The sequence below is a fragment of the Megalobrama amblycephala genome, linkage group LG13 (genome assembly GCF_018812025.1).
Source record: "Megalobrama amblycephala isolate DHTTF-2021 linkage group LG13, ASM1881202v1, whole genome shotgun sequence".
In the NCBI taxonomy this organism is placed as follows: Eukaryota; Metazoa; Chordata; class Actinopteri; order Cypriniformes; family Xenocyprididae; genus Megalobrama; species Megalobrama amblycephala.
The window spans coordinates 18,505,104-18,528,989 of record NC_063056.1 but is presented as its reverse complement, the minus strand read 5'-3'; the positions used below and the strand labels follow the sequence as shown (position 1 = coordinate 18,528,989).

The 23,886-nt window shown below is 35.6% G+C and overlaps 3 protein-coding genes across 6 annotated transcripts in view; 1 reads left to right on the top strand and 2 right to left on the bottom strand.

Annotated features, from left to right (window-relative positions):
• The first annotated feature begins 96 nt into the window (after window positions 1-96).
• On the top strand, window positions 97-8,297 carry si:dkey-26c10.5 (uncharacterized protein LOC563797 homolog). 2 transcript variants are annotated; one of them, XM_048152374.1, is made up of 7 exons: window positions 97-400; window positions 623-724; window positions 4,169-4,279; window positions 5,893-6,009; window positions 6,128-6,279; window positions 6,377-6,477; window positions 7,820-8,297. In XM_048152374.1, exons 1-7 carry the CDS (start codon window positions 292-294, stop codon window positions 7,941-7,943), a joined length of 816 nt encoding a protein of 271 aa, XP_048008331.1. In that variant the 5' UTR covers window positions 97-291; the 3' UTR covers window positions 7,944-8,297. The 2 variants fall into 2 exon arrangements, with proteins under 2 accessions (XP_048008331.1, XP_048008332.1); XM_048152375.1 differs by lacking the exons at window positions 97-400; window positions 623-724 and adding an exon at window positions 3,581-4,084.
• trpv6 (transient receptor potential cation channel, subfamily V, member 6) lies at window positions 8,274-19,433 on the bottom strand. The gene is made up of 18 exons (XM_048152373.1): window positions 18,687-19,433; window positions 18,472-18,547; window positions 17,418-17,578; window positions 16,116-16,213; window positions 15,891-16,013; window positions 15,672-15,812; window positions 13,734-13,832; window positions 13,459-13,634; window positions 13,200-13,346; window positions 11,963-12,042; window positions 11,377-11,512; window positions 11,191-11,277; window positions 10,993-11,069; window positions 10,293-10,458; window positions 10,134-10,200; window positions 8,959-9,227; window positions 8,773-8,879; window positions 8,274-8,679 (listed from the first exon to the last, which is right to left on the bottom strand). The coding sequence occupies exons 2-18, from the start codon at window positions 18,526-18,528 to the stop codon at window positions 8,421-8,423; spliced, it is 2,250 nt and encodes a 749-aa protein (XP_048008330.1). The 5' UTR covers window positions 18,529-18,547; window positions 18,687-19,433; the 3' UTR covers window positions 8,274-8,420.
• Window positions 19,434-21,822: 2,389 nt separating this feature from the next.
• ephb6 (eph receptor B6) overlaps window positions 21,823-23,886 on the bottom strand; it is a 68,630-nt gene continuing 66,566 nt past the window's right edge. For all 3 annotated transcript variants that reach the window (XM_048153122.1, XM_048153123.1, XM_048153124.1), the window contains exon 19: window positions 21,823-22,823. In XM_048153122.1, coding sequence (XP_048009079.1) covers window positions 22,718-22,823 — 106 coding nt within the window. In that variant the 3' untranslated portion in view covers window positions 21,823-22,717. The remainder of the gene's footprint in view (window positions 22,824-23,886) is intronic.

The window sequence follows — 23,886 nt, the reverse complement described above, 5'->3', positions numbered from 1 at the left end:
TGAAAAAGAGAGAAGTGTCAATGTGCCGAAGTGTAATGAGGAACTTGCGGGAAAACAACTGATCATGTGCGATGCTCAGATTTATCCTGGTGTGAGAGTATTCGCATCAGGTCAGCATATTTACATGCAAAGCCTTTCTGGTATTACTGTGTCATTTTTTTCCTCAGAATAATTGTCAAAGACAATAGGAAATTAAGTCAGTTTTGCTGAAGAGCTTGCACCTACTGGGACCTCTGACAAATTAGTCGGGAAAACGAAACTCAAGGGAATTGGCAGGCAGAAAATAAAGCCATGGAGAGCAAGAAAGAAGTAGAAGTGGAGTTGGAGGAGATTGCAACGGTTGAGGAGGATAAGGGAAATAAGAATGTGGAAAAAGAAGATGAGAAACAGGAGACAAAAGGTAAAATGTTTCATCAAATATTTATTATTTATAAGTTGTTACTAGCGCTGTTGAAGTTTAAAAACCATGACTCCACCCTTCACTGTGCGTTCAGTGAAAGAGACTGCATTATGTGAGAAGGGCGATACCTAATTTCTCTGATCCAATCGTATATACAAGTCACTAAGCTTATTTCTTTTGTTTTCTTCTCATATCTAACTGTTCTTCTATTTAACATCGCAGAGGAGGCCGTAGATGAAGGGAATGTTTACTCCACTCTCACCAACCCATCTGAGCATGTGTATGGTGTGCCCACTTCAACTCGCTCTTATACCGTTAATAAAGGTAACACACTTTTTATACACTCATCAAAACTAATTTTCATATCACTGCAAAGTTTAGGCCAGTTAATTGCGGATAAAGTGAATAAACGTACTCATGCCAGGATGGTTTGAGTTCTGCATGTGTTGTGTGCAAAAGTTAAAATTATGAAATAAATTAGAAAGTATTCAAAACAATGTTGTATTTTTTTTGTTTTTTAATGTATATGCATTTCAGGAATTCATACGCATATTTATTGTGTGATATAAAATGTATGATAGAGGATCCAGCTGTCTCTTTGGTCTAAAACAGGACAAGTGAAAAAAGGCCAAAAAGAGGAACAAAAACAGATGGAGAAAAAGAAAAACTGATGAAGTGGTCAGTGAGCTACAGCAAAGTATTGAACAAAACTATTATTTCTGATCTTGAGATAAAAGGCTGTAAAAGATGTACATAAATTGTCTACACTGTAAATTCGGTTAAATTTACAATAACAAACAAAGTAGTTGTGTTTACCAGAACCAAATCATGTATTATGGTAATGTTGCATGCTACATGCATCCAAATGGCATTTAGGTGACAGTAGATTAGGGCATAAAAAATGTAAAAGGAAACATAAATCACTTGTGATGTAGGGATTTCAGGAAATGCCCCTTTTCCCAGTGAATTCCCAGGAGCACCAAAAAGAATGTGGTGATGGAAAATAATAGAGATGGGAAGAAAATTTATGTTTCACTGCTTTTGCGTTCTAGTGCAAAATATTTTGCTTTCCAGGGAACTATGCAATGTAAAAAAAAAATATTTGATGCTCTTATTTTGGGGAATTGGATTATTACTAAACAGTTTACCGCATATTATCATGTTAATTGCCATTGCCAGTTAACAAGTTTTTTTTTTTACATCAGCATATTCTTTACCTTTAAAATTGCTAGCTTTTTTTTTTTTTTTTTTTACAGTTTATGTACCTGTGCAAAAAAATATTTGATATCCAGGTTTTGGGGAACATTGTGAGTTGTGCTTATTTAGTTTAATATAAACAGTTTAATGCTTCATAGCAACACATCTCAGTGGCGGCGTTTCACAAAAACCCAAGTAGGGCAATGACATTCCCAAGTAGGTTAACCATATTATATGTAAACAAAATGTGGACAAAAATCCACGTACATTCACAGATTTAACAACAATATGAAGTCAATGCAAATTCTAAACCAGCCCTACCTACACCGTGTCCTAACAAGACTCGACACGACAAGCGAGAAAATGTATCTTTTCCATATTAAAGGTGCATTATGTAAGAATTTTGCAGTAAAATATCCAAAAACCACTAGGCTAGTGTTATATATTTTGTTCATTTGAGTACTTACAATATCCCAAATGTTTGCAACTATTTGTAAATCGTGAGAAAATTGCAATTTTAACCAAGGCTCAGGGACGTGTGGGGAGTCGCCTGTCAATTGCATCATACCCGCGTTACCCTCGGTTTCCGGTTTTATTTTGTAGAAACCATGGAAACACCAAAAACGCTTTAAAATATTACACGTTTTAATAAACAAGGGAACAACTGTTTTGTAGACAGAAAACTAATTATTGTTATATAGCTCAACATGCTTAGTCTAATTGTTTAAATCTAATTTTCTAGATTTTTTGCGAGTACCATGCTTTACCATGCCTCAGAGAAAAAATCTAATTTGTGAAGTAGCTAACATAATCAGATGCAGCTTTATTTTTAGTAACAGTAAGGCCTAATGAATTTTCTTCATCATACAATATGTTTTAAAATTACTTGCATGCCATTTATCAACACAAACCAGCATTTATTAATATGATATTAAAATCGGTCTAGCTTACTCCAGTGTGCAATACGTGTCTCACAGCAGCCACCGAGCGAACGCACAGAGTAACGTTATAACATTTTCAACATTCTCAAATGTATCTAATATGATAAACAGAGCTGCGTTACCTCATAGGCTACTCGTGACCGGAAAAGCGGAAGCAGCGCCGGCGACTGTGACATAATAAAAGTTGCTCCAGCGGCCTCGTTCAGCTCCCACAACACTCAGTGCTGCTCTGCTTCATACTACAGTAATGTTAGTAATTACATCCATGAACATGATTTCTTCCCGAGTCCTATCCCTATTCTTTTCCAGCGGCCGCTGAAGTGAAAACTGCATGTCCCAACATTCTGTGCTCAAACTTGGCGTCATCTAGCAGAAAATATTTTAATCAGAGATAAAGAAAATAACTTTAATCAGAGTTTTCTTGTTGCTGTTGTAATGTTTTTACTAACGACCTGCAACGGCGATACGCGGCGTCGATTGTATTTTAGTTTCTATTTCTGCGGCTGGAACAACATACAAAGTATGACAACGATAATCTCATGTAATGTTCTTTTGAATATAATTTTTCGTGACCTTTATAGACATTATGTTACTGAAAGCAACAATGGACAGGCTAATCCACCTCAGACCTTGAAAATAATTTAAAGGAAACAACGACTGTCAACTCAGTGTATTCTATGATAATAAAAAAAAGTCACTCAGTATGTAGCCTATTTTTAATCATGTTGAAATGGTGTAAGTTACACCATTTTAACATGATTAAGATTTAGGAATTTGATATTGTACTGATCAATTTCGTTGCGAATGCAGTGCGCTTTCAGAGAGAGCCCGCCCACACGCTCTTCTGATTGGCTGTGTTTATTTTGATTGACATTGTTGTGTCTAGCCTGCAGCTGAAAATCTTGTTGCGTCGCGTTTGGTTAGGACGCGGTGGTTTTGCTTTTCAAGGCTGCAACTTCTGCCAAAGGCCAACCAGAAGCACCAAAACTAACGAGCTGTTTATGTCCCCTGTTTTGCAGGGTATGGCAACTGCCATACGTAAACGCCGCCCCTGACTGGTTAGGAACATCTGTTACCATCGGCCTGCATCAATTATAGATTGCTCTGTAATTTGATAAGAGTCTTTTGTATGACCATAGTTCAAAATGTAAAAACCATATCTGGGACACAGCTGCATATTTTGCTCTCTGGAGGACAGCGGGTATCTTATTTTGCACTTCAAGGTTTCATAAGGTCACACGAGGACACAGAGCTGGTATTGTGTTGCGGAGCGTCGTCGTCAGACTGTGCGTTGCTACAGTTACGGGTGAAAAAAGCCTTCAAAGCCCCTGCGCGCGGTCGAAACCCCCCCGTTTTGTGTTTGTGCGCCCATTTAAAGAGCCGAGCTGCGGTCAAGTGCGCACTACAGTACTGAACGCTGTGTAGATTATTCCCTTCGTCGAATTGAGCCGAATCTGCGTTGGTAAAGACATGTACGTAAAACTGTGCAATTTCGGCAAGTACGCAGACGGCAAGTCTGAACCGAAAAAGCTGCAGCCGGATTCAGGTGATGAATGTTGTGATTGCACATCTATTGACTTCCGCCATTTGACGGTCCTTGTAACGACAAACGTATCATGTTTTTCTCCAGATGCATCACCAGATGTTCACCGGAAAGTTCGTGTTTATCGCATCATTTCACTGGTTCTTTTTGTCATCTGCGTCCTGTTGATGATTGTGGTCCTTGTTCTGTTCATGAAGTGTAAGTATAACCATCTTTTTTATGTAGGGACAAGATTTTTTTTATTTTTAGATTTGTGGAGTAAACGTTATAGTTTTTATTTGGAAGTAAAAAAAAAATAGACCCTAGGGGTAAGATGGCCACCCATAATTGGCACAGAAGGCACCAAGTGGCAAGTTGTTACTAGTGTTGTTATTTTTAAATGTAATAATTATTGTAATTAATGAGGAGGTTATCCAGTGTTTCCATGAATTACATGAAATCTTTAAATTTGCATTCATAGAGTTACTATTACGACATAACGTTAATTAAAATATGGTCAATTATTCATATCCCTGTATAATAATAAATCAGAGAATAATTTTACCTTTCAGACAAATCTGTTTTAGGCTACCGGTATTCTGATTTGTCTGTCATTGGTTATTCAATTAATCAACTAAATTGTCAAAATAACATGTTAAATGAAATAGTTGATTTAGTGTTTTACATTAATGACACTTTAAAATATATATATATATATAAATAAGAATTATATTAAAGTTACCCCTCTTTTAATATCTTACATTTTGTGCTATAACTAAATTAGCAAATGTTTCTATTTATTTCCTATAATAACACATTAGCTGATGCATCATCATCCTGCACATACTAAATTTATATCCAAATATGTTACAGTTTAAAAGTAAACCCACATTGTAAATCTTCCTCCATATTACCCGACAACTTGGAACCTATAGTATTGTTTTAGTAACTTAACTCTTTTATTGTCTTTTGTTTATTTTGGTCAAAAATATGCTATAAATACCACATTGTTTTTGATATTGAAAACAGGCTTACAATACAAACAATATATAAACAAACAAAATATAAGCTAACTTTAGTTTTTTATTATTATTAAATATTTTTTATATTTTTAATATATTTTTTTATTAAAAATAATAACTATTTCAAAAAATGGTCAATCTGTGGTCTTTATGGTGTTTGACCTATACTTAAAGAACCACTTATGGCCCTTCAACATGTTATGCAGCTGTATTTTTTTTTTAGTGAATTCAAATAAAAAATTTAATTAAACATATTTTGCATTTTTCTACGATCTAACCGTTAACACATGCTGTTCTCATGTGTTAACGTGGACAATGCTGCTAAATTCATGGATGTAATTTTCTCCATACACAAAACTAACAGCTGTATGTACAATGATTATAAACCTGTTCATAAACTATAGAATAATACAGAGGCTTCTATACAATACATTGTATTGCAACATTATGAAAGGCCACATTAACTAGGAAATGTCACTTTTCCTGTTGGCCAGAGTTCTTTAACATTCTTTCTTTCTTTTTTTATTAAATTGTGTTACTCCATAATGATTGAATTAAAACCATTTTATCATAACACACTTTGAGAATGATTGTGAATTGTTTTCAGTATGTTTTTAAGCATTACAAGTGGGTGCAGTTTTTAGAACAATAGAAAAAAAGGAAGTTACACAAAATTACAGATTCTGACTTTACAGTACAAAAAATAATCCTGGCAATTATGGTATTTTGTTGGAAATGGTGATTGCCTTGAAAATAGTTTTTTATAGCGGTCAGATGTGCTGTAACATTGTTCGACTATGTTACGAACAGTGACTGGGACGCAGCCATGTCATGTGGTAGAGGAGATCGACAGATCTCCACCGGAACAGCTGGAATGCAGCCTGAAGAAATGCCAAGAGGTTTACCAACAGCCTATTGAAGGAGCTCGTGAGTTTGTAAACAACAGACATACGGTTGTCTGAAAGTTTTCTTTTTTTCTATATGCAACTTATTTTTACACCACTTCAGAGTTTTCTTGTTTCCCCACTTAAATGTATGTGTGCAGAACATTTGTGCAGAGAGTGTGGCAAGGGTTGGTTGAGATTCGAGAATACTTGTTACTTCCTGTCTCAAAACCGCCTGCCCTGGCAGCAGAGCAGGGAGGAATGCAAGAGGAAGGGAGGAGATCTTGCCGTCATAACTAACGAACGTGTGCAGGTCAGTAAATCTAGAATTAAGGTCAAATTAAAGCTAACTGGAGCGAATCTCATTTAAATGTATTTTTATGCCTTTCGACAATATCTCATCTCTGCAGATGTATCTGAGCAAGAAGGGGAATTTGCACTACTGGATTGGGCTAAGTCATGTGGGGACAAATGAATGGATATGGATTAACAACACTGTATTGACAGTGAGGTGAGGAGAAATTGTGACTGAAAACACATTGAAGGGCAATGTGAAAAAAAAAAGTTTTTTTTTTATTATTATTATTTTTTAAATTGCCTGAATTGGTTTCCTACAGGATGTATTTTTATGCTGGCAAAAAATTCCCAAAGATTTTTCAAATTTAAAAAAAAAAGATTTTTTTTTCCATGGAGAAATGAGAAGATCATTGATTTCTGAAAAGGTAGAGAAAAACGTTGGTAACACTTTACAGTAAGGTTTTATTAAGGTTTCAACATTAATTAACCTCATTAGTTAATACAAACTAACAATGAACAATATTTCTATAGCATTTATATATATATTAGTTAATCAATATTTACTAATACATTTGTAAGATGAAATGTTGTAACACCAATGCACTATGAACTGACATGAACATGCGAACATTTTTATTAACTAACATTAACAAAGAAGAGGAAGAGTTGTAGTAGAGTGTTGTTAACATGCCGTCATTTTACGCCGGTCTACTTCACAAAAGAGGGTCAATTCAATTCAATGCTGGATTTGCACAAAAGATTAACATGACGGCACATGCTAGTCAATGAATTGAATCAACTCCACAGCAACTACATACATTTATCCACTAACCATTCAGAAACATCCAAATGTCCGACTCTGGTTTGAACAATTTAAGGCACTGTTACTGACAATCCTCATTTTGGCTGCGTGAGATTCTCCAGCTCTGTTGTTGTTGAGCAACTGAAGCGTGAGCTGTTAAAGCTCCTCCCTCTTCTGGAAAGGGGGCCAGGAGCAGCAGCTCATTTGCATTTAAAGGGACACACACAAAAATGGCGTTTTTTTACTCACCCAAATTGGGGCAAATTTGCCAAGCTATAATAAATGATCTGTGGGGTATTTTGAGCTGAAACTTCACAGACACATTCTGGGGCCACCAGAGACTTATATTACATTTTGTAAAAGGGGCATTATAGGTCCCTTTTAATGCATTAACTAATGCTAACAAATAAGACCTTATTGCAAAGTGTTTAAAGGTGAATTCTGATTTGAAGTCCCTAAGTTTATTCACAACATTATTTATATTTTCTAAGTGGACAAAAAAAGAAAGAAAGAAATATGAAAAATCATTCAGGAATGTTTTGCCTATTTTTGTTGTTGCAGCAGCAGAAAAATATAAATAAAATAGGAAATAAACTCAAGGAGGCACTTGCAGTTTTTTTTACACCTTACCCTTCAAGCCTCCATGAATAATTCATCATATGGTTACAAAAACAAACAAGCATTATAAAATGAATAGATTTGTTTAAATGTGATTTAGTAGCTAATGACTGACTATGCTTCTTTATGCACACAGATATTGGGGAGATGATTCCTCTACTGGAGATTGTGCCATCCTGGCTGCAAATGAACCACCTGAACGGAGCTGGCGCCCATCTCACTGCAAATTATATTTACAGTACATCTGTCAGAAGATGTAGATGTCAGAAGATCAACTACACCAATCAAAACCAACTATATATCTGGATATCATTACTCAACACATAATCAAGACAATCATAATTTCTCTAAAGATCAGAAATAGGGACATTTGGGCCTTTTTTGTACAGCATGCATTACGAAGCATTATAGATGCAAAATGTTTTTAGAAACTGTCCCTTTTATTTGTATTACAACTGCACTCATGTCTAACTCTACTGATTATTTGCACAAAGCTTGTTAATTTGCACTAATAATGCCTAGTGTTCACATGATAATGTACTGAATTGCACATACATTCTCTTTGAAATGTCTCTTTTTGTATTTCATAATTAAACTTCCACCTTTATATGTAACAATATTGATGGTGCACACCTATACCATATTATAAAACACTAAAAGAATACAGAATAATTTAACAGGAACCCTTTAAATATTAAGAATGTCATATCACCTAAACATTACCACTTGAGCCATTTTTAGATATACTTGAAATCAGGGGAATCCACATTTTCTTCCTTTTCACATTCTATACTCTGGCGAATGATCTGCCAGCATTGTCTTGGCCTCCTGTTGGTTCTATCATTGTTGCTCTTAGTAAAATTGCTTTGCTCTGGATGATTTCCAGAGTCACTCTTGCCTAAATCCTCCTTCTCCTTGGCTGTTTCTCCATCCTTTGAGAATGCGGTAACGTAACGTCTCATCTTTTGCACCAATGGGTCATTGCGGTCCTCCACTCTGGAATCATGAGATATTGTTAATGAATAAGACTAAAGATAAGAGTGTTTTATGATGCTTTTGTATCGGATTTGTGATTCAGGGTGTCCTTACCGGAGATACCAGCATTCTCCAAGGCCAAACGCCAGGCCACAGACACCAAGTCTTGGCCACAGACGCAGTGGTAGCCTCCGTTCAAGCATCAGAGTAGTGGCCACCACCTACAAACAGAGAAACCCATTTTCACCCAACATGCTTCCGGAACAATTACTGTGGGACTGAACTAGCTACGATACCAACCTGAGTCCTCCAGAGTTCATCACGTTCCTGGGTGACCCTCCACTGCGTGTCGCTCATCATGGCGATCAGAAGGTTGAACAGGAGGATGTAAGAGACCACGCTGAAGTAGATGTGAACGCAGTGCACAACTGGATGTGTATAGAGAGTGTGGTCCACTGGCAAGTCTATCAGACCGATGCTCAGCTCAAACTGAGTGAAGATGGTGATGGGAAACGAGCGGTATGGCGGTAAAGCTAAAGATTCTTGAGTCATGTAGTAGACCCACAAACCTGAGAAAGGAAGTCAATATTTACATTACAAATTCACAAATGAATAGTGCAGGGTAGTAACTGATTATTTGTAATTTGTATTATGGAATCAGATTCCAAAAATTAAGTACTTATAATTAGATTATAGTCCTTAGTCAGGATAGACGCCATATTGAATTTAATGCAGATGAAAACGAGGCTGTAAGGGGTAGACCTACTGTCTTTATTTCCAGCAACACAATGTATAAAGGTCCTAGATCAGGATATTTATTTTTATTTTTTCGGAAAGATGTTTTTGTCAGCTGAACAATCGGTATGTTGTTGAAGAACAGTACAATCTATTGAACACACTGTACTTCTCTCTCTCATACCTTTAAAAATATTAAATATGGCGCTACATCGACTAAGGTCTACTACGTTTGAAAACAACAATAATCAGCTCATAATCAGATTACAGTTGGCGTTTACTTTTTTATGATTTACAAAATAAAGTAAATTGTTCATAATTTATTTAATTTTATTAACATTTTAATTCTAAAAAAGCTTACCGCAATTATACCTTCGGAAATTTCAGCAATTTATAATTTTACATTTGTATAAATTAATTATTAGCTTTATAGTTCCTTCACAAACCCCAGGAAACCCTGATATAATGTAATGTCTTATGTAGTTGATGATAAAAAATGGCATATATTTTCCTTCTCTTTGTATTTTTATATCAATTTGGTACAAGTTTATCCTGTTCCAATCAAAATCAATGTGATAAACAAGTTAGGTCAAAAGTAATCTAAAAGTAGTCCAATTATATTACCTATAGATTACATTACTAATTACAATTTTCATCATGTAATTTGAAATCAGTAACGGTATGCAATCTACCCAGCTCTGCGAATGAATATCTGGGGATGCAACTGTATTTGAACTAACCGGTTGCGGATCCAATGAGGAAGATGAGAGACAACCACATGAACTTTGTCAAATCTCCAAATATTGTCTGCAAAACAACATCAACACAAATACATTATTAAGCTATGCTAGGTCTTCAACCCAACAACAGTAAGAGGCTGCCTCAGCAAAATGCTCCACCTTCTGAATCACAATGACGTAAGGTCCCAGCATCTCAAAACCTCGGGCGAAGTACATAACGTTAGACCAGCCAAGAACCAGAGCCCAAGCCATCGGCACAAGATCTTCTGCTATTCCAGTGGTGCGCAGCACACACAAAATCACAACCAGACACGCATAGCTTACCCTGCCACAGAAATACAAGGGAATTAAGTGCAAGTAAACGCATGAAGTCAAACTTATTTCATTTAACAAAAATGCTGGGGTTTTCAAATGTTTTAATGCCAAAGACCTGCAATATGATTATCCCCAAGTGATGGACCCTCTTCCTGTAATATAAAGGCAACGGTATATTTTATATGTATAAAAATCTATTTATACTGTCTAATCGGGTCAGTAATACTTTTATTCAGCAATTGCTCATTAAATTGATCAAATCAAAAGACTTTTACATTGTCACAAAAATGTTTCAAATCATTTTTTTTTTTTAAATTTCTATTCATCAAAGAATCCTGAAAAAATGTATCACAGTTTCCACAAAAAAAGAAGCAGCACAACTGTTTTTAACACTGATAACAGTAAGAAAGGAGCACCAAATCAGCATATTAGAATGATTTCTGAAGGATCACGTGACACTGAAGACTGGAGTAACATATTATGGGCTCCTGGACCACATTTGAAAACCCCGGCGATAACAGACTGCATAACAAGGTAAACTTACAAAGTGACATGGAAGGGGCCTCCAAGGGCAGACTGGCCAAAATAGCGTTTAGCCCCCACTTTCAAAATACTGGGAATCTGAAAATAATTCAATATAAGAGGGTTTTGACACAATACCAATAATACTTAATACAATAATACATGTTATAACATAATATTTCTAAAGTCAGACTGAGTTGTGTGGGAAAATTTTGCTGACCTCTATCAGCAGAATAACGATTGCTCCTATGACACTTATAATTTCTCCAATTAAACGCAGGTGATCTTTATAGGTCCGATAGCTTTCCTAAACACGTGCACACAGAAAGAAAGAGAGATTAGGTACTTGCAAACATATATAAAAGTGCTTTGAAAACAGTAACATAAAAAGAATAATGTGTCACACCGTGAAGCTTTTTTGCACTTTTATGGTGTTGTCATTGTCTGCTTTGGTGTAATTCTCAGGAATGTCCTTCAGGGGGCGGTTTATACAACACAGCGTGAATATGCTAATATACAGCAGGTACACCAGCATCAATAACCTGTAAACAGATTAATAGAGCAACATCATCAGTTTGGCTGAAACCATAAACGTCATACTGCACACTACTGCTATCAAAGTGAAATAATTCTGATAAAATAAGAAAAAATGCTGAATATGTGGAAAAGCTTGAAGCTTTTACAGTCAGCAGAAGAAAAAAAAAGGTACGACAAGGACAACATGACAACGTTCCTTTAAACCTCAACATGTCACATTACACTAGGGCTGCACGATTATGAAAAAAATCATTAAGCCTCAAATGTCAACTATTTGACAATGTTTGTCATCTGTGTGCGAAAAATGAAAAGGAAAAACGTTTCCTTTTCCATTTTTAGTACATCATTGTCATGTAAACATACCCTGAAACCGCTGTCATTATTTAAAGTTTATTAATTAAATAAAAAGATTAACTGTTTAAATGCTGTTTTTATAGTATGTGATAGTGTGGCACCTGAAGTAATGTTTCCCATACAGATTCCACTTCAGCCTCACGAGCTGTCGCACTGGAGTCAACTCAAGAATCCTTCTGGCCTGAGACAGAGACGAGGCACAAAGCACTTAGTTAAGAGATGAACTAACAACACCCCAGATAAAGCACTAGGGTTCAGTTTGTTACTACATATTATTATTTATTATTTTTTTAAAGGTGCCCTAGAATTAAAAATTTAATTTACATTGGCATAGTTGAATAACAAGAGTTCAGTACATGGAAATGACATACAGTGAGTCTCGAACACCATTGTTTCCTCCTTCTTATATAAATCTCATTTGTTTAAAAGACCTCCGAAGAACAGGCGAATCTCAACATAACACCGACTGTTACGCAACAGTCGGGATCATTAATATGTACGCCCCCAATATTTGCATATACCAGCTCATGTTCAAGGCATTACACAAGGGCAGCCAGTATTAACGTCTAGGTCTGTGCACAGCTGAATCATCAGACTAGGTAAGCAAGCAAGAACAATACCGAAAAATGGCAGATGGAGCAATAATAACTGACATGATCCATGATATCATGATATTTTTAGTGATATTTGTAAATTGTCTTTCTAAATGTTTCGTTAGCATGTTGCTAATGTACTGTTAAATGTGGTTAAAGTTACCATCATTTCTTACTGTATTCACGGAGACAAGACTGTCGTTATTTTCATTTTTTAAACACTTGCAGTCTGTATAACTCATAAACACAACTTCATTCTTTTTAAATCTCTCCAACAGTGTGTAACATTAGCTTTAGCCACGGAGCACTATCAAACTCATTCAGAATCAAATGTAAACATCCAAATAAATACCATACTTACACGATTAGACATGCTGCATGACGAACACTTTGTAAAGATCCATTTTGAGGGTTATATTAGCTGTGTGAACTTTGTTTATGCTGTTTAAGGCAAGCGCGAGCTCCAGGGGCGGGGAGCGCGAGGATTTAAAGGGGCAGCAGCCTGAATCGGCGCATATTTAATGATGCCCCAAAATAGGCAATTAAAAAAATTAATTAAAAAAAATCTATGGGGTATTTTGAGCTGAAACTTCACAGACATATTCAGGGGACACCTTAGACTTATATTACATCTTTTGAAAACACGTTCTACGGCACCATTAATATTACTAATGTTTACAAATGCTGTGAACTGTTGAGGTTCTTCCTGTCAGGGCCTGTTTGATATGCTGTAACATTTACACACCTCTCTTTTCTGACTGCTGACAATAATCTCAAGCACTGAGAGGTCATCCACCCTGGAGTCAATCTCAGTGAGGTCATAAAGGTTGGAGCTCAATGGTCCCAAACTCCACTGGATAACCCGTCTGCGGTTAACCAAATGCTGAAAGGCCTGCGTAGCATCACAAACATTAACATGCTCTTTAAAAGCTGCAAAATGTTAATCCTGTGACAGAAATGATGCATGTTTTTGGAAGAGATGCATGAAAAAATATTTTTCTCACCACAAGGTTGCCTTCCTTCGCAGCGAGTTTGAATGGTGTTAGGCCTCTGTAGTTGGGAATCATGTCTAGAGGGATGGTGGGGTCCAGATCTGCATCTTGTGACATCAGAACGTCAAAAATCTGACATGCAGTTGTTTTATTGGGCTGCAAAACCAACAGATGCAGGATGGTATTACCTGTTCATGAGAAAAAGAAAGTTATAACCACAGATGCAGATATATTTGTCACATTGGGAGTAAAATAACTAATTAGGCCAGTAGGTTATTTTTACTTACCCAGGGAATCCTGGGCCCGAATATTTGCCCCAGCTTTTATCAACATGGACATAATGTCTTCATTACCCACACAGCTTGCAAAGGCCAGAATGTGTTCACCTACATTTACACAATTTAATTATTTATGTATGCAACAGTCATGGGAAATAGTAATATTCATCTCTCTTGATGCTCATCCACATTTCAACTTAAAATATAATAATAAATATTGGTAACACTTTAGTTTAGGTTCTTCAGTTTAGGACTTATAAAGCAGATATTAATGCCTTACTCTGCATGACCATATTCTGCAACCCTTAATACCTAAACTTAACAACTACCTTACTATTAATAAACAGCAGGAGTTTACTGAGGCAAAAGTCATAGTTAATAGTTAGTTAATAGTGAATATTGGACCCTAATCTAAAGTGTGACCAAAATGTACTCATTTACACACCCTAATGCCATTTTTCGAAGTATATGACTTTCTTTCTTCAGATATAAACAAAGATTTTTAGGAAAATAATCCATATAATGTAAGTGAATGGGTGCCGATTGGTTGATGCTTGAAAAGCCACACACAGCGATTGTGACGGTAATCTATATGACCCCACTGGATGAATCAATGTCTTCTGAAGTGAAACAATAGGTGTGTGTAAGAAAAGTACTAGTATTTTAAAATCTATAAACCATCGATTCTGGCAAACAGTCCTAGCCGTGTTCACAAGTTTAGCTTGACATAAACATAAGTTTGTTGTTAAGTTTGTGCGAGAAGTAACACAGAAGCGCAGAGGATGCCACTTCTCACATGAACTTCACAACACAACACTCGTATAACAATGATTTATAGTTAAAAAAAATGGTAAAACATTATTTTGATATTAGATATTCTATTAACAGACATTCTACATAGTATAAATAACTTTGCAAGTACATGTCAACTTACTCTTCTAATCCTAACCCCTTATTGTACTAACCCTACCCCTAACAGTCTACTAATACTCAACTAATACTCTAATGAGAGTTAGTTGTCATGTAGGTTCAATGTTACTTATAGTCAACAGAATGTCTAAAAGGGACCATCAATAGTGTAACTAAAAAGATTAGTATTTTTCTTATACACATTTATAGTTTAATTTAAAAAGACATTGATTCATTGACTGGGATTACCGTCACGATCGCTGTGTGTGGTTTTTCAAGCATCAAACGAGCGGCACCCGTTCACTTGCATTAAATGGACTCGCAGATTTATGCCTGCTTGTTTCATAGACAAGGCTTAATCCTAGTCTCAGACTAAAATGCATGTTTAAGTTGTCTTCACTGAGAGCAACTTGCACTGACATATTGTTTTGTCTCAAGATGTGCACCAGTAATGTTTTTTTTCTAAGGCATGTTTATGAAAGCTACTTAAAGGGACAGTTCACCCAAAAATGATTTTTTTTTTATTACTTACTCAACCTCAAGTGGTTCCAAACCTGCAAGAGTTTCTTCTGTTGAACACAATTGAAGATATTTTGAAGAATGTTGGTAAGCAGACAGGTGATGGCACCCATTGACTTCCATAGTAAGAAAAAAATTACTATGGAAGTCAATGGGGTCCATCAACTCTCTGGTTACAAACAAATATCTTCAATTGTGTTCAACAGAATAAAAGAAACTCACACAGGAACAACATGAGGGTGAGTAAATGATGATAAAATTTTTTGGTGAACTATCCATTTAAATGTCCTAATTTAACTAAGGCCTAGTCCTGGCTTAGTCTAAGCCCTGTCTGTGAAACCAGGCCATTGATTATTTTCTTAAAAAAAGATTTCATTAGTGTTTATCTGAAGAAGGAGAGTCATATACATTGGCATTAAGATGGGTAAATGATGAGAGAATTTTCATTTTTGGTTGAACTATCCCCTTAATAAAAATAGTTCCTAAAAATGATTAACAGAATAGAAATATGCATCTTACCAAAGTACAGAAGTCCTCCTCTTCTTTTGCGGAAGTACATGCCTGTGACCCTGGGTGTTGCCACATCACCTCCTCTTGTTATCAACTCCCGGACTAAGTTAACATTCTGGTTAACTGCAGCAATGTGAAGGGCTGTTAAACCTGTCAATGAGAGCATACATCCATGAGATCTTCTAGCATAAACGTTTGATGAACCTTTCGATTTTTTTAAATAATGACCTTGGTAGAGTTCAGAGGTCATAGGCTCATTGATGAGCTCAGGTGCTCCATCCATTAATGCCACAGCCGCTTCAAAATTATCATTCATCACAGCAACATGCAGAGCCGTCTCACCAAGCTCACCTGGAATGCATACACAGTGTCATATCCGCATTTAAATTATGTCTTTGTCATTCAGTGCACCAGGTATATAATGTAAAATAATGGCAAAAAACTGCGGTTTACCTCTCTCAAAGATATTTGTAGTTGCACAGTCAAGCAGTTTCCTTATACAGGCTGCATTGTTCTCCTTAGTGGCGGAAAACAGGGGGATGTCATTTACTCTGCAGAACACAAAGAGAAATGAATATAACCACAGGTGGGAGCTGAAATCAGGATTTCTACACAAATTTCTGAAATTAATTCAGACTCCATTAAAACTTTTGGTGGATAATTTAAGAATAAACTTTAAATATTGTTAAAATATTGCATACATTGTATATATTTACACAGAATCAAAATCTATAACCTAAATTTATCAGCACTTCGGCATTATTCTTTTACTGCCTTTCAAGTGGGGGTTGACATTAACACCCATCAACCCACCAAATGCAGGTGGATTTCAGCAGTGGTGTGTAACGCAGTCATTCTTACTTGTAGTCTTTTAAAAAGACATCTCAAATAATAAACTAAGTGCAATGTAGTGTTGTCAAAAATATAGATTTTTCGATATTGAAATAAACCGCAATGCTTATATATACACTCACCTATATATATATATATATATATATATATATATATTATATATAAAAAACTTATATATAACGTTACATGTTATATATATAACATAACATATATTATCTATACATAACGCCTATACTCATTCTCCGCAGGACTGATACGCAATCATTTTCCTCTCTCTCTAATCTCTCCGACAGCAAGTTTGACACACAAACCTGCCTCCCCTCACTCATTTCACTTGCTCCGGATGAATATTGTTGGTGTTACAAGATTTGAATTTCAGCGTGGGATTGCACGTATTGTGCATAATTTTACTCATTCCCACAGATTTTGTGCTCACACCCAAAGTGCGTGCACATAAAGCTGACTCTCAGTACTAAATTGAGTTATTTTTCACTGCTTATTGCGCTTAAATAGTCAAATACGTTCTTGGTGAATATTCATGCAAACACTGTCATGTTATGTTTTAAGTGAAAGTAAACAGTTGAGAAAGAAAATGCATGTATAACACTATAATGGATCCGTGCATCAGGTCTTAAAGTGACAGCAACATAATATACCTGTTGCCAAATTATATTTAGATAATATTAAAAATATCTTTATGTCAGTTTTTCCCCAGTAGTATAGATTGTCAAAATTGTGGCCAGTGAAAATTCTGAGTGGCTAGTAACTTTGGAAAACCAATAGCCACAGTGGCTGGTGAGCAAAAAAGTTAACGTCAAGCCCTGCTTGCAAGCACTAACATTTCCTTCTTGAAATGCAAATGTAGTTTCTAATTTATTATATTGAAAATAGTAAGTTATTCACTTTTTGTTCTGCATGAGGAAGGTCTCATCCAACATTTCATTCCATCCTTTTCTGTGCTGAAGGCGGAACTTCATTTGGCTCCACCAGTGATTTATCTCTCCTGCAGCAGTTCTGGAGATGGCTGGTGACATGGTTTCTGGAGGAGTTTCAGACCAAAAAGACTGACAAGAAAAAAATCCACATTACCAAATCAAGTAAACTGTGATTTTCAAAAATGAATTATGAATTTCTGCATTATATTTAACATGCAGGTGAAGAGGTTTCCCTCCTCATTGGCTCATTCAACATTACTTACAATTAAGTATACAATTATCAGTAGCCTATACTTTATCTTCATAATTCCTTTAAATGTAATGTTTTTTTTTAGTCATTATTACACAAACGTTGATTACAAACTTTAATTTTGTTGGTGTAACAAAATCATTACGTAATTTCATAATATTTTTGACTAGAATAAAATTAATTTAGATGTTACCAGACAAAGCACATTTTTACATTAACATTTTTAGAATTCTTCTGCCAAATCTAATAAAAAAACTTTCATAACATTACCATCAGTTATTTATGCACATGCTACAAGACTGTGCCAAAGATGCCTACATTCAAAGCAATAGTCACCTACCTTACAAAAATCCTAAATATGTTATTCCAGTGTTATTCTTAGTAATTGGTGTACAGCATGCTTGTTTGAATGTCAGTGGACAATAGAAAAGTAAGCAGTCTGACATCAGTATTTATACGTCTAAGCTGAGCTTAGAAAGGAGGGAGGAGGACGTCATGGTGGACAGCAGAAGAGGATCCAGAGGTTTACGAGCCCAGTGAGTGACCCAGTGTAGTTTAGTTGTGTTAAATACTTGTGTTTGTAGTTAATATAAATGTTGTGTGAACAACTTAAATACCAGCTTTAAACCTGTCCTTACTGTTCAAGATTACTTTCTTAGGATTTATTTATTTATTTACTTACTTACTTACTTAATTACTTAACTAAGTGATCTACTTGATTAGGATTAAAGGAAAAAAACTTTAAAAACTTAAAGGGGCTTTCACTATGTACCTCTATGGAGTTTCGAGATTGGTCCGTGGTCCATATTTTCCGGTCCTCACCCTTCATCTTTAACTGAGTGGGCTATCTGTAACAAAACCATATAAGTCAGCACATTTAAAACACTGTGTCAGATAAATGTACAGCAAACCTGTTTCAAACCAGCTGAGGAATACCAGGATGTTCCAGATGATTCAAAACAACTTTCAGTGGCCGGGAACATTCACCTTAATGGGAACGCGGTCGGTTTCGAGGTAGAGGGCCTAACGCCTGATCACTGTCCGGTCAATGAGCGTTTGTTCTCCTCCGCTGAACACTGGATCATTCACTCCTAAATCCCCGTAAAACCAAAGAGTGTTCCTCGTTGAGAGCCAGTGACAGACTACAAGACTTCTTCTCTCAGTAATGTGGTGAAGGACTGGTCGGACAGATACCACCACACCAGGTCAAGGCATAAACCGGTTTTCATAATTGTTTTCACGTCTTCCAACTTAACAGGACAGACCACTTATGTGTTCCCCCACTAAAGGTGGCCTAATGATGTTTTGCACGTAGGTCTTCCAAAGCGGACGTTTACATGTGGTTAAGCTACCAAAAAACATCCGTCAAGCTCTCAACGAGCGAAACACACGAGGTTTAGTTTAACGTAAAATATGATGTAGTAGATTCATTGAAAGTTCTCATAAATGTTTCGTTTGATTTTCGGTATATCGTTGTAATTTCAACCGGCAACATTTGATAGTCTAAAATGATTTTTGAAGCATTTTGCAAAAAAAGTTGTCCACACACACACACACACAAAATAAATTGTCTTGACTTTACGTGAACATTTTTACATGGTGTAAATAGTCACGTGACCAGTGGAATTCCAGTTTGTCCCTCTGATGTCTGTCAGTGCTCCATACATTAGCAATAAATGACCAATTTTAGACTATGTAGATTCCTAACTGGTTACTGTGGTGTCCATAAAGCACAGTTTTACTAACATTTTTGAAACGTTTTTAGCATCAAGATAAAATCTGGGATTAAGGGGACATTATATGCAAAAACAACATCAGAGTGGCTGTGTAATATAGGGTCATTTAAGGCATAATACATAGTGGTCAAACACTAGAGGCCTAAAAAACAAGGCCTAATTGTATGTTTACATCACAAAGAAGAAATAAGTGTTTTGGTTAACCAAGAGAACAATTTCGGTGCCGGTGAGGACGTCAGTGAAACTTCATATATTGTGCATATCAACTTTGAATGTATACATTTGCAAAAGGTTTTACATTTGGCTAAATGTTATATATTAATGTAAATATGTTTCAGGTGAGTTTTGATAGTGTAAAAGACAAATGTTTGATGGTCAGGGACATGAGTCATAATGGTTGGTCAATAGTGTTTTAAATGGCTTGTGTAAAGGGCTCAGAAACACATTATGGGATACTATCTATAGATTGTTAGTTGGACCGCATGTTGTGAAGTAATGGATGTTATTTTTTTCTTCTTCCAGTTATCTTAGTCATGTGTTGTTTTGCATTAAAAAGCACATATTTGCTGGATGTTATTTTGGAGCTTCAGAACAGCCTGATAACCAAGGCATGCGTTTTAATTTGATTTTAGGTGTTACAACTTTTTTTTTTTTTTTTTTTTTTGATGTTAAGATGTTGTAAGATTTACATGTGCAAATTATTGTGTGATTTCATCCTGCCTACCACAAATGTTTGCAAACAACTTATTTTGTTGCAATAATGTAATGGGCATTTTCAGGTAAGTTCAGCAAGGTCAAAGTGTAGCATGAATGTAGAGTTATGGTTATTATAGCACTTAAATAAGTCTTTGCAGGAGACGTTTAACAAACCTATATGCTACAGTATGTGCGATATTATCAGAGTAAATATTTCGAATAATCAGCAACAATTTACTTGTTTAGCGTCAAAAACAAGTGGGTGTGCATGTTTGTTTTTTTTGCAACATATTGTTTACGCATAAGGATGTTTTCAGTTGTGCTGCTTAATATTTTGCTTTTTTTGCAGGATTCTTTGATGAATATAACATTTCAAAGGGCATTATTTATTTGAAATAGTAATTTTTTCAAAACAACAAAATTCTTTACCGTCACTTTTGATCAGTTTAATACGGAAGCTTGTTTCCACCATGGAATAAAAAATGCAAAAGGTAATTGGGACTTTTTTTTGTCCTCGCAATTGTGACTATTTCTCTGAATTGAGAGTTTATATCTCGCAATTTTGACTTTATAACTTGCAATTGTGACTTTATATCTGAGGGGAAAAGAGTCAGAATTGTGAGATAAAAAGAAAAGAGCTTCCATAGTATGATGCATCCTTCCTAAATGAGAAAATATATTTATTTACTTTCATTTAAAGCAGTAAACTTGTGTATGTGTGGATTTTGTGTCCATTACCCCTATCAGATCATACTCAGATCTCATTCTGAGAATCTCATCCACCTCCAGGTAAAGCTGACGCACTGATCGGTGTGATAAGTGTCATTTTGCTGACTCTGTGCTGTTTATGGGAAACAAGGACATTTTAGCAACGTAATGAGTACAGGCTTTTTTGAACTTGATAACATAAACAAATTCAGTAGTCATCTTTAAACAAAATCGTATATTTTACAAATTTGGACAGTAGTGGAACGGTGGTGAACGACTGTACAATCAAACAGATTCAAATATACATCCACTTGATCATACACTCCCTTTTTACACATTTCTTTACAAAGGAATCCATTCACACACTCAAACACACATTTTTATTTATTCCAGCAGCACTAAATAGTTTCATCCATACTGTAAATCTGGCACACACACACGCACACAGAATATACACAAGGAGCACATCTCTCTCTTTCACTTCAGCCAGCAATTGTGATCACATTTACTGCAACACTTACTTCACAATGCCCATATATTACAGTGTGTGTTAATGCTACATCATTTGCGGGGTGTTGAGAACACGCCTGCTAGTGGACTGGACTAGGACCGGTGAAGGGAAATGGGCTCACAGTAGCACAGATGTGCCTTTGTATGTGAAATGATGGTCACAGGTGAGATGATGGAACATCACAGGTCTTAGGTAAGCAGTGAACTACTGTGGCCTTACGATTGATACTCGCAAAAACTTTACCGTTTGTGTCTCTGAATAACCTGCTGTAAGTATTGTATGATATTATACAGCTGTACATTTAGAATACAGTGCAAACTTATTTTTGTTTTGTTTTCCAGTAAAAATAAAATCCATAAAACAAAGCAAAACTGAATTTTTTTTCAGTTTATATAGTATTATTAATAGTTAAAGAAATGAATACTTGTTGAGCAGACACATTTAATTGATCAAACCAGTGACCGTAAAGACATTTATAATGTTTCAAAAGATTTCTATTTTAAATAAATGCTGAACTTTTGATTCATTAAAGAATCCTGAAAAAAAATGAGTCACGGATTCCACAAAAATATGAATCATCACAACAGTTTTCAACATCGATAATAGGAAATGTTTCTCGCAAATCAGCATCAGAATGATTTCTGATATTATTTTATTATTATAAATAAATTATATTTAAATATAGAAAATAGTTATTTTACATTTGAGTAATATTTCACAATATTACAATTGATAAATGCAGTCCTTGTGAGCATAATGTTTCAAAAACATTAAAAGATCTGTGTATTTTCTGAAAAGAATATTTACGCATTCTTAAAAAAAAGGGGGAAAAATAATTAACAAGCTCTCAACCTAATGTTTTAGATATTTTTACTGGAAAACAAGGCAAAATACTGATTAGAAACATGACTTTAAGCAGAGTACTGAGGGCCTTGTGGTGGTTATTATGGGGTTTTCAGTTTATCAACCAACTGTTGTTAGGTTGTATAGTTAAAAAAACTTTTAGTGCCCTCAACCACAAGACATAACAGTCATTTACTTTCTATTTAAAGTCTCTGATTGTCCTTGCAACTGATTGTGAAGGAGCTTTCTTTTTGTGTTCTTAAGGCGCAAGTTCATACTGAATGCCATCGAGTAATGAACTGAAAAGTTAGAAAGTGAGAGGTAGTGCAACACCGAAGGAGTAAGCAAAAGAAGAATGTGGAAGACAACAGTTCAGCAAGGGGTGGAACAGATGGGCGAATAATTCCTAACAAAACTCTTCTTTTTCACTCAAGGCTCTTTTTGTCGTCCTCGTCTCTATTTCAGTGTTCTTGTGGGATAGATTTCCCAGCATGCACTGCTGTGTCGACACAATGCGGGACGCGTTAGACCTCCACATGTCCCTGAGTGAGGTGTGTCCTGAGCTGCTTAGCTGCATTTACGATCTTCCGCTGATGACCGAGTAGATTCACTCCGAGAGCCTGAACATCCCTGAGCGAAAAAGAGAGAAAGGATACATTACATCCACAGCACTCGCACAGAACACAAATTAAGATATTTTTGATGAAATCCGAGTTATATGACTTGTCCATAGACAACAATATAATCAACAATTTCAAGGTCCAGAAAGGTACTAAAGACATCATCGACGTGGTTCAAACTTAATTTTATGAAGCGACCAGAATATTTTGTGCGCAAAAACAAAAAAATAATGACTTTATTCAACCATATCGTCTCTTCTGTGTCATTCTCATACGTTGTTTACGTCCAGCGCTACCAGGTTCTACGTCAGAACGCCGACTCATTTTTGGCATTATTGACTCATTATGCATTGTGCTGCTGACGTGTGCAACTTTGGCCAATACTGAGCCGGCATTCGGACATAAACACGGAAGCCTTCACTGTGCTTACTGTGTCAACTGCATAAGGATAATGACAGGGAAGAGAAGAGATTGTTGTATAAAGTCATTATTTTTGTTTTGTTTTTGCACATGAAAAGTATTCTCGTCGCTTCATAACATTAAGGTTGAACCACTGTAGTCATGTCGATGATGTCTTGACCTTGAAAAGTTTTGATTATATTGCTGTCAATGTCATATACCTCTCTGATTTCATCAAAATATCTTATTTTGTGTTCCGAAGATGAACGAAGGTCTTACGGGTGTGGAACAACATGAGGGTGAGTAATTAATGACAGAAATTTCATTTTGGGTGAACTAACCCTTTAAATCGTTTTTTTTTTTTTTTTATGTATAGATTTTATTGTTTAACCCTTGTACCAGATCCAGATATTTAATCTTAAAATATGAATAAAATAATATTGTTCTTATTAAAATGACTAATTACCTAATCTAGGAACAAAGAATGAAAATAAAATAAACCAATATTTCATTAAAAAAATTTAAAAGAAATTAATTCAGCAAGGATGCATTAAATTAATCAAAAGTGACAGTAAAGACATTTATAATGCTACAAAAGATTTTCAAATAAATACTGTTCTTCTGACCTTTTTATTCATCAAAGAATCCTGAAAAAATTGCATCATGGTTTCCAC

Bases quoted from the DNA above. Each gene is read 5' to 3' on its own strand.
- trpv6 (XM_048152373.1), bottom strand. From the start codon at position 18,528: ATGAAGGGTGAGGACCGGAAAATATGGACCACGGACCAATCTCGAAAC. The intron at 11,278-11,376 runs GTGTGACACATT...GCACGTGTTTAG, and splicing joins AAGTGCAAAAAAGCTTCACG to GAAAGCTATCGGACCTATAA. The intron at 8,880-8,958 runs GTTGGTATCGTA...CTCTGTTTGTAG, and splicing joins ATGAACTCTGGAGGACTCAG to GTGGTGGCCACTACTCTGAT.
- si:dkey-26c10.5 (XM_048152374.1), top strand. From the start codon at position 292: ATGGAGAGCAAGAAAGAAGTAGAAGTGGAGTTGGAGGAGATTGCAACG. The intron at 401-622 runs GTAAAATGTTTC...TTAACATCGCAG, and splicing joins TGAGAAACAGGAGACAAAAG to AGGAGGCCGTAGATGAAGGG. The intron at 6,280-6,376 runs GTCAGTAAATCT...TCATCTCTGCAG, and splicing joins TAACTAACGAACGTGTGCAG to ATGTATCTGAGCAAGAAGGG.